Here is a 16,145-nt window from a genome sequence, read left to right on the forward strand (position 1 = left end):
CTTTCTTTCTTTTTCTTTTTTTTTTTTTTTTATTATAGACAAGGTGACTGAGGACCGGAGAAAGAATGGCAGGTTGAATTATTATTTATAATGAATATAACATTTACAACCAGTACAAATCACAAAGAAGACATTAATAAACTGATCCATACGAGAAAGCTGTTCGCTCTGACATTTTATAGCAGGATAAACCTGCTGACCTTCGTGAGCAAACAGACCAGCGCCTCACTATGGAAGAGGAAGAAGCAAGAAAGCCATGAGGGGAGAGCTTTAGCCAATGTGTAATGAAGACAGAGCCCAGGGGGTGTCCAATCCAGCCCCTTTTTTTTTCAAGCAAGCAAAGAAGTCACATGATCGGTATTTGCCACAATTTTGGCCTCCCAGCATCTATTTCCTCTTTTTTTTTATTTTTATTTTAGGGTATTATGGGGGTACAAGTGTTAAGGTTACATATATTGCCCATGCTCCCCGCCCCCCTTGAGTAAGAGCTTCAAGCGTGTCCATCCCCCAAACATTGCACATCTTACTCATTGTGGTTTCCAATAACTTTCCATGGACCATGAACAATTTATCAGGTCTCTTTAAAGCTCAAAGACTAGAAGGAATAATCAGTACATGCTTTTAATCTAGGAACGTATTGATTATGATTGGAGATGTTCATAAATGCTTAGCCTTCAAGAAAATAAAATAGAAATAGACCAAGGTATGAAAACACAATTTGGATCTGTTTTAAATTAAAGATGTCTAAAACATCTAAATGTCTAAATACTTCTACAGTATCTCTGAGGAAGCCACAGAGCTCGCTCATTACAGAAGACTATGTATTTTATTTTTCAGCTTTGTTTTAGATAGATTACAGCTCAAAGAGCTAAATTAATGCCCCCATGGACAACTAAATCAGAACAAGAATAGAACATAGAAAGTAATTTTCTGATAAGGTTCACAATAAGAAAAAAAATCTAATAGATAAGACAAAGCAGAGAATGTTCCTGATTATTTCAGGGGAAAAATGATTCTAGCTTTTCAAGGAAAGGAATTACAGCTGAAAGCTAACAGATTATATATCAATTTAAGTAAAGTAACTGTAAATCTTCAAAGAAGAATTTCAATAAATTCTCTCTCTTTCTCTTCCCACTTGCCACACTCCCTCCCATTCTCCTTTCTTTCTTTTCTCCCTTCCATAGTATTCTCAGGAGAAGGGATGATTATAGAAGGCCTTTCAAGTCCTGTAATGAATTTGATACCATGTTTGGTAGAGAACATTAAGAAACTTTAAATCTGGGAGAAAGAAATTACATCACATCAAATTACATTACATCAAAGAAATGTTTAAGTTAAATTATTCTGCTATGGATATACAAAATCAAAAGCAAAAGAAAATACAGTAGTTGAGAAAACAAAGCATAAGAAAATGAAGGACTGGATTATGATAGGACCAATGAGAAAGGATTTTAGAGAAAACATTTGAAAAGATTTGCTTACTGACGCAAGAGGGAAGGAAAAGATTGAGACAAAGTTTTGATCAGGATAACTGGAACAATCTCCATGAAAAATGGGAAAGGGAGGCTATAGAAAATCTAATAACGTTGACAGGAAAACACTGAAAGGTTAGTAAGGCCAATATGCAAAAAACCATGATCTTGACATGGCATAGTGCACCTGGGAATTTGAAATAACTTTTTGAAAAGGAAAGATTAACCAGTGTCATTCAGATGAAGGTCATGTGGAAAGAGGGAAGAGTTCCTGAGATAAGTATGTTTGGGTGTCAGAAAAGAGGGAACAAAGAAACAGATGAAGGGACTATTTTTAAAAAGAGAGACACAAGACTCACAGATTTTGGCGGGAAAAAGGGTGTTTATAATTCTAGACATTAAGTTAAAAACAATGATAGTCATTTCTGTCAAGATTTTTATCGTTCCAAAGACAAAAGAACAGAAATGGATTAAGTTAAGGAGGAGAGGAATGTGAACATGTACCAAGTGCCTATCCTCAGGAAATCATATTATAATAGGAAACACCCATTTGCTTTTTCTACCCTCAAATAAGAAAGCTGAGCAAATAAAATTACTTTGGACAAATATTTTAGCATTATCAAAATAGCCTTCAAACAGGATTAATTCATTATTATTAAATTGCACATAGTAAAATTCTTTCTAAATTTTAATAAATTATAAACCAATAGAAAGAAATGTAAATCCATCATTCATAAAAATGTGGATTTTTAGAATGTGAATATTATGTTCTTAATAAATTATCTCCATGCTTCTTTTTAATAAATTCTAAGACTTCTTAGTATAATATTTCAAAAACATGTTGAAATTATATGAACCTCATTTGTCAGAATATTTCTTCCATTGTATAAAAATAAATCAAGCCTAGATTTCAAATCAGGGAAAATATCATAAAATTGATAATAACTCTTACAAATAGATGTAGAGTCTTCAAAGTTCTATGAAAAGTTAAAGCTAACAAATAAAATAAATGAAATTATTAACAAATGGGATATATAAAGAGGTTCAAGTGAACGAATGTTCCACAGACAATTCAATGTTAATGTTATTTCATTCATCAATGTGCAGTCGGACTTTTATAGTAATAAAATCACCTCAATTATTCAAGATATATATAGTAACCTCTATGATTGTGTAATATCCAGAGATTTCTTTCCCAACTAATCTCAGAGGAAGAATCTACAGAAAGATTCCTTAGCAGTATATACACTAGCAGTTATACTGGTGAAGAGAGAAAAATCAAAAACTAGAAAAACAAAAGAAAACAGAAGGAAGGAAGGGTAAAAAAAGGGAAAGGAAAAGAAATGGAAAGTAGAGAAAGTAGAGATAGCAAAAAATTCATTCAGAAGTGCTGCTAAATTATCTTAGCCTATTGTCATTTCATAACTTTTTAGTCGAAGGATATTAAAATGAAAAGGAATTGTGACCTGAATTATTAATATTTTTATATTTATAATTGAAAATTATTTGTTAAAAAATATATTACCTTTAGCAACAACTAAACTATCTTATGTATCAGGAAAAAGAAGTGCTATAGGATAACTTACTCCATAGTTACTTCCATAGTTACTTGGACAGATACTTCCATACTTAGAGAAATAACTTAAGACAAGAGTTGTCAATTAAAATTCAGAGGGGAAACTTTGATGCTTGTTAACAATGTAAAAAGTGAATCAAAAAACAACTGGTAGTAAAATAAAAGTAGAATACAGAACTAATCTGTTAAAAAACAAAATGAGTCGAGAGTAAAGTAATTACTTTGGGTTATATGTTTTCTCCTAACTTTTAGAAAACAGAAACTGTGGGCCGTAACAGAAAGAGATGGGCAGACTGTTTTGTTTTTTAATATTTTGGAAGAATGTAGGGGGGAAAAGTAGAAAAAGAAAAGTTAATGCTGAATAAAAACATATCAACTCCATATCCTGAAACTTAATCTGAGTCAACAGTACAATTTCTTTTTTCTTTTCAGATAAAATTAGAAATGTATAGGTCTAATAACAGACCTTTGAAATGACTGCAGGATAATTCTATAATTATAGTTGGATATTTTAACACCTCCCAACAATAGCAATAATAATAACTACACAAAAGAGATAAAAGATTTCAGCAGCACTATCAACCAACTAGACTGTAATGGTATTTACAGAGCACAGCTCCCAACAATGACAAACATACATTGTAAATGCTCATGATGGGGTTAGCAGGAGGCATATGCTAGGCTGGGCTATTAAAAAAAAAGTCTCAACAAATATAAAAGGATTGAAATCAAAGAGCATATTCTCTGACAGGAAAATGTTACCAAATTAGAAAGCAATCATATTCAGGCACCTAGAAAAACTCTAAATACATTTCTAAAGAATTCATGGGCCAAAGAAGAAATCACAAGGGAAATTAGAGAATATATTTTAATGGAAAAATGAAAATACAATATACCAATATTTGTGCATGGAAGCTAAAGCAATGCTTACAGGGAAATTTATAACTCTAAATGCTCATGTTAGAAAAGAAGAAAGATCTAAAATCAATTGTCTGAGTCCCACTTTAAGCACTGAAAGAGCAATCAACCTAGAACCAAAGTAAGTAGAAAGGAAATCATAAACTTAAGAGCTAAAATCAATAAAAAAGAAAGTAAACAAATAGAGAAAATTAATGAAATGAAAACTAAAAGCTAGTGCTTTGAAAATATCGATACAATAAAAAAGCCTTTAGCTAGAGTGATCTAGAAAATAAAGGATTTAACAATATCAGGAATGAAAGATGGGACATCACTATAGCCAGACATTAAAAGGAAAAGGAAGTACTATAAAAAAAAACTCATCTAACATCTAGAAATCAATTGATATAATTCATGAAATAAGAGAAGGTAGCCCACATAAATGTTTAAATATCTACCCACCTTCCTCTCTCCGTGCCCATATATTATACTTACTCTGCCTTCTCTCCTGACACTGTGCACCAGGGATGAGCTAACTATAACCCAATCTGGCCCACCACCTATTTTTATAAATAAAGTTTTATTGGAACACATCCACATCCATTCAGTTCCATATTGTTTGTGGCTGTTTCAGCATTATAACAGCAGAATTTGATGCTATGACAGAAACTATATGGCCCTCAAACCTTGGATATTTACTATCTGGCCTTTTATAGGAGTTTGCTGATCCCTGGGACAAACACATTTTGTTCCCAGCAAAGGCCGATCTCCCTGTCTTGGATCTCATCCCCTCTCTCTTTCTCAGGACACTGCTCCTCCACTTTTTTCCATCTCTCAGTTTTTCTTTCACCACTGGTTGTCTCTCATCAAAAATACACATACTATAATTTTGTCTACCTCAACAAAAGGAAAAACCTTCTCAACTCCTATTCCCACCCCAGCTGTTTCCCCACTCCTTTTCCTTTTACAGCTAAAACCTCCCATGAGTTGTTTAGACTGAATGTCTCTAGTTCTTCCCCTCATCTTCCCTCTTGAAGCCATTCCAACGAGGCTTCCCCCTTCTCCTCACTGCATGGAAACTGTCTGTGTCATGCCCACCAACGACTTCCTCAGTTTGTTTAAACTAGGGGCAATCTTTAGCCTTAAGCTTACTTGACCTATGAGCAATTGGTTGATTGCTGATTTCACATAGAAACACTTTCTCTACTCGACCCCTAGGAAATCACACCGTAATGGTTGCTCCTCATTTTTCTCTGTCCTCTTAGAAGTAGATTTCTTCTCTATCGATACTCGCTCCCCTGTAATTGCACTCAGTCTCGTTGCTTTAGAGACCATCTATATTGTGTAAAATCTTAAATTCTTACTCTAGCCCTAAAATCTTCAAGAAACCCTAGACTTGTACATCCAACTGCCTGATACCTCCATGTAACAGACACCTCAATCTTAATATGTCTAAAACAAAGCTCCCTGTCTGCCTGCCTTCGCAAGCCCACTCTACTTGCAGCTCTTCCCATATCAGTTAATATCAATTTCACCTTTCTAGCTTTTCATCCAGAAAAACCTTGAATCTCGACTCTACTTTCTTAAATCTGACATGTAACACATCTACAGATATCTTTTATCTCCACTCTCACTAGATCCATCTTTGAACATTTATCAGCACCTGCACTATTACCCAGCCCCCACCCTGGCCAAACCATGATTATTTACCTCAATTACTGCAATAGCTTCGAAACTGCTTTCCTTGCTTCCACCATTGCTCCATGTCACTCTGTTCTCAACAAAGTAGGCAAAGAGACCTGGCTAAAATTTCAGTTAGATCATGCACAAAAGCCTTTAGGGGCTTCATACTTCACTCTGAATAAAAGCCAAAAGCATGAGCATGCTTTCAGAGGGGGTATGTTATCTTTCTGACCTCGTCTCACTCATCTCCCTTCAACTAACTCTGCACCAGCCACACTGGCCTCATTGTTCCCAAACACCCAGGCATGCTCCGTCCTCAGGAACACAGCACCCGATGAACACTGTCCCGGCCCCCTCCTTCCTACACATTCATGACCCATATCTTCAACTCCTCCATTTCTTTACTAATTATTTATTAGCTATTTATTTTGTTGACTACGTCCCCATCTTCTTGAATAGCACCTAGCACACAGCACAGAATAAATACCTGTTGAGTGAATCAAAATATGCAAAAGTGCTTTGCAAACTGGAGAGCAATATGTAAATGCAGCATATTTTAACTCCTGAATGTATAATACAGGCTTTGCACTTATTTTCTCAGTCCTCCCAGTTATACCAGGGAAATACCATCCCTCTTGGTATTTCAGCAGAGTTATGTTTAAAGAAGTTAGATCTGCTGTCCCAGTTGTCACAGCCAGTAAGCACAGAGCTGGAATTCAAACCCAGGTTGCCTCTAGAGACTGACTTTCAGCCACTAAACACTTCTGCCCCATACGACTGCTCTCCCAGACCTAAGGTGACACCTCAGGAACCCTGTATCAGAAGTCCTGCAGTGAATGGAGATTCAGGAGAAAGTTCTTTTAAGGATATGTCTCCAGAGTAATCTTGGAAGCCTGATATTCATATCCCCACATGAACATAAGATACTTCCAATAAACAAAAAATGATTATTAATGATTATTTTAGAGAAAATACAGGGTATTTCTAAATTCAGTTTTTTGAAGTTTTATACAGTACAATATAATGCATAATTTTCATCCACTAAAGGAATTAATCTATCAGTTATCATTGTCTTCACTGCTGATACATAATCCTTAGGATGAAGTTTCCCACATTTTTGGTTATTAAGATACTGATTTGGTCTTCTTTATTTTTATTGGAGATAAATCCCAAATTTCTTATTCAGATAAAATTATCATTGTCATTGCTTCTTTCCTCGTTTCCTACTCTTTAAGATCTGTATTTCATTTAATTCCTTCAACAAGTCAGGAGGTAATTTGCACACAGCCTTCTTGATGGAAGAAAAAGATTAGATGTAGCAACCAATCAGAGAGATCAGATACATTACAGCTTTACTTATATGATTTACAGATGATATTTAGAAAACACACGCACATACACAAACACTGCAATAAAGAATTTAAAAACACTCAAAACAATCAAAATTTGTCGTTACAATGTCCCTATTTTGAAGTTTATTCACTCACAGCAATGGCTCTTGCTTATTTCCTCAAAGATGTTTTAATCCTTATACAGACACAATCTTCAGAAGACTGGCTAATGGTGTTTCTACGTCACAGAAGATTCAAAATAACAAAATGGAGAGCATGAGGATTCCAGGGAGACAACCAGCCCAGACTCTCTCTAGCCAACCCAGTGATAAAGCACACAATAATCAGTGCTTAAGAAAATGACGCTGCATAGTTTAAAAAATAAATTATTTTACTATTCCTTGATTACATGTATGGGCTAGTATAAACCATTGTTTAGAAAGATTTCCATAAAGATACTTATTTGTCTTCAACTTTGACACTACTGAAGATTTTAGACTTTTCGTTATTTGTGAGAATCACTTATCAATAATTATTTTATGACAGAAAAAGTAGAATAGATGAACTGCTTAAAATTTCCTGAGGACACGAAAAGAAAAACTTAGCTTAATGACAGAGTGCACACACATTGAGAAAATCTAGTTCAATATCAAGTTTTAAAGAAAGCCTTAAAAAATAAAATAAAATAGGTTGCCGTCAATTCTAAAACTCATTGTTTCAAAGTAGGTGATTATATAGTGAGTTAGATAAAGACATAATGGATTCCTGACATGGGAAGGACGCATGGAACACTTTACCCAGGGGCACTCTGGCAGCGCTGGCGTCCGGGTTGATCCAGAAGGAAAGCCAGGAAAGAACGACAATGAGCAGGGTCGGGGCGTAGACGCCCATCATGTAAAACCCGACCTGTCTCCTCAGGGTGAAGATGACTTCCACACAGGTATAGTAGCCTTTCAGAAACAAACACATTAAAGGTGTGAGGTTCTCTCCCACATACAACTGCAAAAATCAACAATGCGCCTGTGTGTGTTAAGTCACTTCTAGTTGAGGCAACTTCACAAAGTAAACTCCTCAAAAGAAGGTGTTTTATTTTCTTTAAAAATATATAATTTATGTGATCTAAAAGGGTGACATTATGGAACCAGTTTCGCCTGACCTTTCACAACTTCATTATGTCATTGAGAAATAGATCCCACATGCTGCTCCACGATGTCAGTGTCTAGGCTTTTCTGTCTTTGTTCAGAAAATTTGCAACAGGGCTGAACTTCCCTTACCCAGGGCTGCTCTCAGGGTGAATGATCTAAAGGAGTCATACTGGGAGCAGTAAATCAAAGCAGAACAAGTCTAAAAAGAAACACTCCTGGACTGCACGCTGTCAGGATAATTTTTTAGCCACAGGTACCACTTCTTGTCTAGAAAGGATGGCAGTCCACAATAATGCTTATGTATAGTTAAACATTACAAAATTAAGAAAGTATTAGAAGTAAACATTAGCAAGGATAAAATAAAATAAATGTTTTCAGTTCATGTGCATAAAAGATTGTCACACGCAAATATCAGATGTTCCTCTCAATTTTCTCTCCTCCTCCTCTACAAGCCCTCAAATATACTCAATTGAAGGAAAGAATTTTCATTTTCACATGCTCAGACAAATGCAGAAATTTCTTTACACCCTAATTCTAAAGTGGTCATGACATCAGCTAGTCTCCCAAATTAATTACAAATTCTGGGTGGCCTCATGATAGCTTTTACTGCCTTGACAAAGAAAATTAGTGGCACAAATATTCTCACAGCACTGCACTCAAAGAGAAGATATATTTCCAGATGTTTGAGATTATATGGTAATGTTTTGGTCCTTTCAGTTAGCAATTTAAATATAATATTTTATGTTTGAAATAAGTAATTTAGATAAGAATGTCATTTACCGTTTAACAAAAGTAAGGTTATGCGAAAATATCAAAAAGTTAAAATATCTCCAGTTGTTTTCAACTTAAACAGTGTATAATTCTTTTTAAAATTGTGAAACATATAAATGAACAGTGAATAAATGAAACAATTATGGGGGAAGAGTAATGTTACTATTTACTATTTTATAGTTTAAAAAATAATATTTATCTAGTCTTCCTAATCTTCCTAATTGGGAACACTATACATACTCTGGCACTAAGATAATCTTCATATTTATTCATTAATATTACCTAGCGCAGTACTTGCATACAACAGGGTCTTAATAAGTGTTGAATAAAAGAATAGCTATCTACATCTGAACAAATAACTTAGATTAGAAATCCATCCTTTTTCCAATGTGATTATAGTCATTGCTACTTCTGAGAGGTCAGAAAGATAGTAAAGCTAATATGTAACAAACATAATTCATTGATTTGAACTGAAGTAAATTCTAATTATGCCGAACACCTCCAGATTATATCAAAGAAATGCAGAGTGGTTCTTTCTAAATTTTTAATGCCATCAAAAATAGGCAATATATTAAATCATTCACAGATTTTAAAAAGATAAAAAAAAAACAATGAAAAATTTCCCTCTCTCTTCTGTTTCTCACCATTCATCTTAAATTCCTGTCTGAACAAACAAGAACATATGTTTCTAATTAACAATAATGCACTATATGTTGAAAATATAATCTTTCATAAGTACAACTGCCATGATTAGGAAAGCTCACACTATTTCCTAAAAGTGATTCTGCAGTACCTTGCTTTGTGATAGCATCACTTATCCAAGGTAATTTTATCTTTACCTAGTGCACATGAAATGTGTTTCTCAACAAATTATATATTTTTAGGTAGCCTCAGTTTTCACAAATATTAGAACAATTTGCTATAAAGTAGCACATTTTAAAATGCAATTTTGCATTCCATCCCACTATGTTTAATTGACAGCCAAAGTAACACGAGTCCTGTGTTCTGAAGCAAGTTTCTACCAGATCCCTTTGATGAAGGCATCCACTAGGGGAGCTTCATGAAACTTGAATACATTTAGCAGTAAAATACATGCTTGGATATTATAGTGATTTGCTCCATAAACTTTTATGAGAAACATTTCTTGATCTTTTTTGATCTTTTCCTACCACAGTTACATTTATGAGAGGCAGGTGGGCAGCTAATTGATATAAATGTTCATTGGGCAAATTCAATTTACTTTCTATTTCCTGTGAAATTTTATTTCATTATTCACTCAGGCATCCAATTTAAGTATTTTTGGATACTTGTTTTCCTATATGTCTCTCCACCATTGTATTTCTACAATCATGAAAAAGCATGATTTTAACAATGTTAATTCTATCATTATTTCTGTACATGTTAAAGAAAATATGTCATTTTAATAAATATTGCTCATATATATATTCTTTCTCACCATTCTACATTGTTAAGCATTCCATATATTTTGAATGTCCTATTTTTCTAAATAGACTTCTAAATACTGTTCAAACATTAAAATATGTTTTATTTACATTCATATGTATGATTCATATAAATGCTGATGAATTATCAGAAACATAATAAGTGCCAAAAAATGTTGCTAGACAAAACTTTTTTGTTGTTATTTTCTGTAGCTAACGAGATTTCAGGGACTTATTTATGACTCAAAAAATACCACAAAAAAGCTTATAACTCTTGCATAATCCCCAAATTCTCTCTACCATGGCACATTTTGTTTCCTTCTAAGAATTAAAATGAATTATATTTACTTTGTCTACTTGTTTACCACATTGGATAATGGCTCTGTAAGGGCAAGGATCTGTTTTTTTATTTACTACTGAGTCCCTAAATGGAGATTTTTTTTAAGTAGGGCTGATAAGTAAAGAAAAATGAACACCTGCCCCCAGGATTTTCCATGCTATTACATAATTTTATGCTATTACCTAAAATTACAAATAAAATTGTTAATTTTATTTTCATCTCTGGATGAAGTTTAAATCTTCAATAGGGTCTCTTTCATATTTCTTAAAACAATTTGGACACTATTCATTTTGAAATGTTAAGCATATAATCTGGATGCAGGTAACTGTTTTCAAAATACAATACAAATGCACAGGTAGTATAGCAATGTCAGACTCACTATTCCAGCTCATTGCTTAGAAACAGTCTGACCTTGGGCAAATCTCTTTGCTTCATTAGCCTAATGTTTAAAATAGGGATAATGAAAGCAGTTAACTCATAGGATTGTTGTGATGATTACATTATATAATTCCTGCAAAGCACTTAAAATAATGCCTAGTATAGTAAGAATCCAAAAAGATATCTACTAACTGTCTTCTTACACAACAATCTCAAAAAGATTTTTCTTGGCTTTCAAGATTATTTTTTTCATTATTAGATGAGTTATAAACATCCCTAAAAACTATAGTCTTCTTAATTTGAAGGAGTACAGATGGAAGAAAGAATACTACACCTAGTCCCATTGCTGACATTAAGTTGCCTGGTGACTTCCAATAAGTCATTTAGTCCAGGGGTCCTCAAACTTTTTAACAGGGGGCAAGTTCACCATTCCTCAGACCATTGGAGAGTGCGGCACACATTCCACACATGCGCACTGTGGGCCCAGGACGAGTAGGCTGCTAAGCAGGACAGGCAGCGGTAGAGGCAGCAAAAACACTGGGCGGCCCAATAAATGTCCTCTGTGGGCTGCATGTGGCCCGCGGGCCGTAGTTTGAGGACACCTGATCACTCTGCATTTCAGTTATTTTATATTCTAAGTAAAGGAGCTAGCTCAGAATTATCAGTAAGATCACTTCCATATCTAACAATCTATGTATCTATGACCTATTCCTTGAATACTTTGATGGTCAAATTTTTAAGAGCTCTCTGTTTTTATTTTTTAAAAACTGGAGAATTGTTTAGCAATATACTTGATTATTATGTCTCTTATCCTAATATACTATAAGCTCTAAAAGGAAGAACTACTTATATATAAATTTTATAGAATCTGTTAATGTATATGAAAGTCAACAAGAGATGCTTATACAGATTTTATACCAAGTTGCCTAAGTGTTGTCTTTATTACAACACTGTAAATATGCACTCTGCCTCTTATTTTAATGTCAACGGAAATGTTTTAAAATATATTTTGTCCTTGATGCCATCACAACAGCAGCATTCTACCTGAAACATCTGATCTCTCTATATTCTACACAGTTATATTATATATATATTTATTATTGCAATTCAACATAAATGTTGCAAGATTTATTTATTTATTATATCTATCTTAGATATCTTTTGTCATGATTTACTTCCTGAGACAGAATTAGAATTCTGTGATAATTTACAAGATCAACTGATTATTACTATTACTATTAATACTATTAATATAATGATCGAAATTCAATAATCTTCTTATTTATATTGCTAAGTGAAATAACACTATATTCGATATCTGAAACCTCAATAACCAATAACTACCAGCAGAGACTGAAAGGCTGAACACTAATCATATTATGACAGTATTGAGCAATGAGTACTGTATTTTTTGCAAAAGCTCAATGTAATTTAATGAATGAGTTTGATTTGTTGTGCTTTTCATAATTGGCTGTTCCATGACCTAGGCTTAGAAGACTGACTGTACAGGGAATATTTTCCAATTATTTCACATGGTTCTTGCTTCCTGCATGCACAAAGATCAATGCTCTTTTAAAACTAAGAATATAGGCCAACACAATCTAAAAACTACCCAAAAGACAATGGATGAATATAAATGGATTGTATTGTTCATACCTAAATGTTTAGCCCCAAATTGAATCTTGTCCAAAGTAGAATTTTTTGGCAACATCTAAGAAAATTGCTGCCTGGGAGAGTTTGCATTACTGAAATAATAAATTGTAAACTTCTATGCTACCAGAATTACATAAAGAAAAGCATATCTATCTAGTTATTAAAAGTTCAAAAAATTTTATTGAAATGTCATTCTGTGAAAAACTTAAATAAATGAATGTAAGGATAAACTGCTTATACTAACCTTATTTTTACCTAGTTTTCTTCTACTCTTCCCTTAGCATATATTAATTAAAATGAATCCCTGAAATAGGACTTAGTTATATTTAATTTAGCAACTATTACTTACCAGTGCCTTTATAGTATTTTGTACAGTTACCATATTCAATATCCTCTTTTTTAATGTCAAATTGAGGCAAGGCAATTTTTTCTAACTGAACAGGATCCCCTGACTGCCAGATGAATCGTAAATCATCAGTCGTATAGCCAACTATAACAAAAATAAATAAATAAATGTTAGTTTAAAATATAGTTAACTATCAACACTCTTTAATATTTTAACAATCCGCATATTAAACATAGCAAAGTTAAGAAAATAGGATCTTCACAAATGAATTGTAGCTAAAAATGTAAAAAGGTAAAATCTATGGCCGCTAATTATAATATTAGCATAAGAGTTACAGATAATCATCTTAAAGAACAAATAAAAATAATCAGCATATTGTAAAAAGTTAAATCCTAGGGCATCATATACTATAGTTATTCATTTCTCTACGTCAGAATTCTTTACTGTCATCCATAAAAAGGTAATAAATAGGTGTCGAAAGCTTTCTGGATGTATACATTTACAGTCACGCAATAGTTACCTGTTATTTTCTAAAGAAATGTTAAGCATTAAAACAATTTTTTTGAAGGAATCACAGCAAACTTCCCTGAAGAAGTTGCATCACCACAGAAGGGCTATAAAACAGTCCCTCAAATGGACACGATTACAGCATCATTTCAGCATCCCAAAGTACACATTTTGGGCTTAGGTAATGTGGCTACAATTCAAGAAGTTTCACAGCGTACGGTAGTCTACCATTGAATGCTAGAGTGCATATATTTTTTAAAGCTATACTTTGGTGCATCCAGTAATGGAGTTAAAATGTAATACACAGTTGGAATACAAGTACATACTGACATACAGGCCTACGTAGATATATAATACATACAAAACCACGTACATATATACACTTATATCGCAAAATCTCATTTTACAGTTAGCAATACATATTGCTAAGATTTGGAATCTACTTCAGTATGTTTTTTAAAAAGCAACAAATAACAGTGAAGTAACTTTAAGCATACAATTTAGCAAGCATATGTAATACATTTTACAAGGGTATTATTATTCTTTACTCTGAAGAAATAGGTCATCTTATATAGTTATTCAAACTAAACACTCCTTATAACATTAGTGTTAATTTTTTAAGGCTGATGTCCTATTTTAATTTCAAAAGATAAACATTGTAGTAAATTAATTAATATATTTTATAGATAAGTAATAATATCAATTAATACACCTAGTTTATTTTTAAGACTGAAAAACATATATTCTTTTAAAACTGAAAAACATATATGATCATAGAAACACAGATCATCCAATTTGTAAATGTTTTTAATGTCTTTAATAGAAAATGAATGTTTGGTTGGATTTATAGAATATTTTTCAATTTTTTCCAAATTTTCTTCTATGAAAATGTGATTTTAATGTCAGAAAAGTTATTTAAGGGCAGGCGCGGTGGCTCACGCCTGTAATCCTAGCACTCTGGGAGGCCGAGGCGGGCGGATTGCTCAAGGTCAGGAGTTCGAAACCACCCTGAGCAAGAGCGAGACTCCGTCTCTACTATAAATAGAAACAAAATTAATTGGCCAACTAATATATATAGAAAAAATTAGCTGGGCATGGTGGCACATGCCTGTAGTCCTAGCTACTCGGGAGGCTGAGGCAGGAGGATTGCTTGAGCCCAGGAGTTTGAGGTTGCTGTGAGCTAGGCTGACGCCATGGCATTCACTCACTCTAGCCTGGGGAACAAAGCAAGACTCTGTCTCAAAAAAAAAAAAAAAAAAGAAAAGTTATTTAACTTAGGAAATCATTCTGTCTTTTACCTTGCCTAGATTACTAATTCAAATGAGGGTGGCAATTGGAATAAGTTAGAAATGTATACCTACATTGAGTGAACAGAAATCAGACTAGTAAAAAAAGAATTTATCTATCTTAAGACAAATTAATATAGTAAAAGAATAACTATAATCTCTCTAAATAGATTATTCTAATGGCTATTTGGAATCAAAAGCATTAGTTTTACCACTGTTATCTAAGATATCAGTACAATGTATTACTCAGAAATTTTAAACATTTTATTTCCATAGTCACTGATGTTCTCATTTACATACAGCTCTCGAGTTGCATCTTGCAGCGTTGTGTATCCATGGGAAACAAAGTCAAGTCCAAAGGGCATGAAAGAGTAATAGATAGCCTGAAAATAGAAACAGGGGTTTTAGAAATCATTTAATATACTTCTCTGTGATCCACTGACTTTAAAAGGAAAACATAAATATACAAATATTAATTATAAAACAGTACCTCATGCTGACCAGAACATCTCCATCCCGAAAAATAAAGAGGAGGATATTTTCCTGGGTTACATCATGAAAATTGGCACTTTTTTCATTTGCAAAAAATAAGTCAGGTTTCCACAAACACTTGTACATCGTGGGATCTACGGTGAGGGCATCTGAGCCCCTAAAATCACTAGGAAGCTTCAGCCTGGGATCATTCCATTTTTGTCTCAGGAAGATGTTAACTCTGTAGTCCTGGAAAAAAAACATATATATGTGCATGTGTATGTTTATTGCTATTTTTATTCAACCCCAGAGTAAAAACGGTTTTCATAATTAGCAGCACAAATATTTTTTGCTTTTCCAACATCAACCAGGATTACTACAGCTCAGTTACGAAATGAGAGCTTCATTAGCAGTATTAAAAGACCTGTCTCTATCTAATTACTCTCTACAGACATTCCGTAGCACTTGCTAGCTCTAATGTCAGAATATAACCTTATGGATAATTGCTTTACCTTTATATAAACACCAGTTATTCCAGCTGGTTAGGTGGCAATATCACAAAAGCATGAGAACTGATAAATATTACCATCATTCCTCCCCAAAACAGAATAAAATTTATTTTAGAATAGATAAGAAGCAAAGGGAACTATTTCTACTTGTCTTTTACTAAATAACACACTACAAAAACATTGCATACATGCATAAACACACACACACACACACACGCATGCACACAGATTCTTGAGAAAGAAGAAAAACTCTCCTTGACTATTCACACATGTAAATGATTATATAGAGAGAGTTTGAGATAGTCAAATGAGATTTGAATTATGCAAAACAGATCAGA

At 33.5% G+C, this 16,145-nt stretch overlaps 1 protein-coding gene across 2 annotated transcripts in view; it reads right to left on the reverse strand.

The window, feature by feature from the left end:
• GLRB (glycine receptor beta) overlaps positions 1-16,145 on the reverse strand; it is a 69,308-nt gene that overhangs the window by 10,904 nt on the left and 42,259 nt on the right. For both annotated transcript variants that reach the window (XM_012783613.3, XM_012783614.3), the window contains exons 5-8: positions 15,318-15,547; positions 15,128-15,210; positions 13,038-13,178; positions 7,757-7,909 (exon numbers count right to left, since the gene is read on the reverse strand). In XM_012783613.3, coding sequence (XP_012639067.1) covers positions 7,757-7,909; positions 13,038-13,178; positions 15,128-15,210; positions 15,318-15,547 — 607 coding nt within the window. The remainder of the gene's footprint in view (positions 1-7,756; positions 7,910-13,037; positions 13,179-15,127; positions 15,211-15,317; positions 15,548-16,145) is intronic.

Source organism: Microcebus murinus, chromosome 15 (genome assembly GCF_040939455.1).
Source record: "Microcebus murinus isolate Inina chromosome 15, M.murinus_Inina_mat1.0, whole genome shotgun sequence".
Lineage (NCBI taxonomy): Eukaryota > Metazoa > Chordata > Mammalia > Primates > Cheirogaleidae > Microcebus > Microcebus murinus.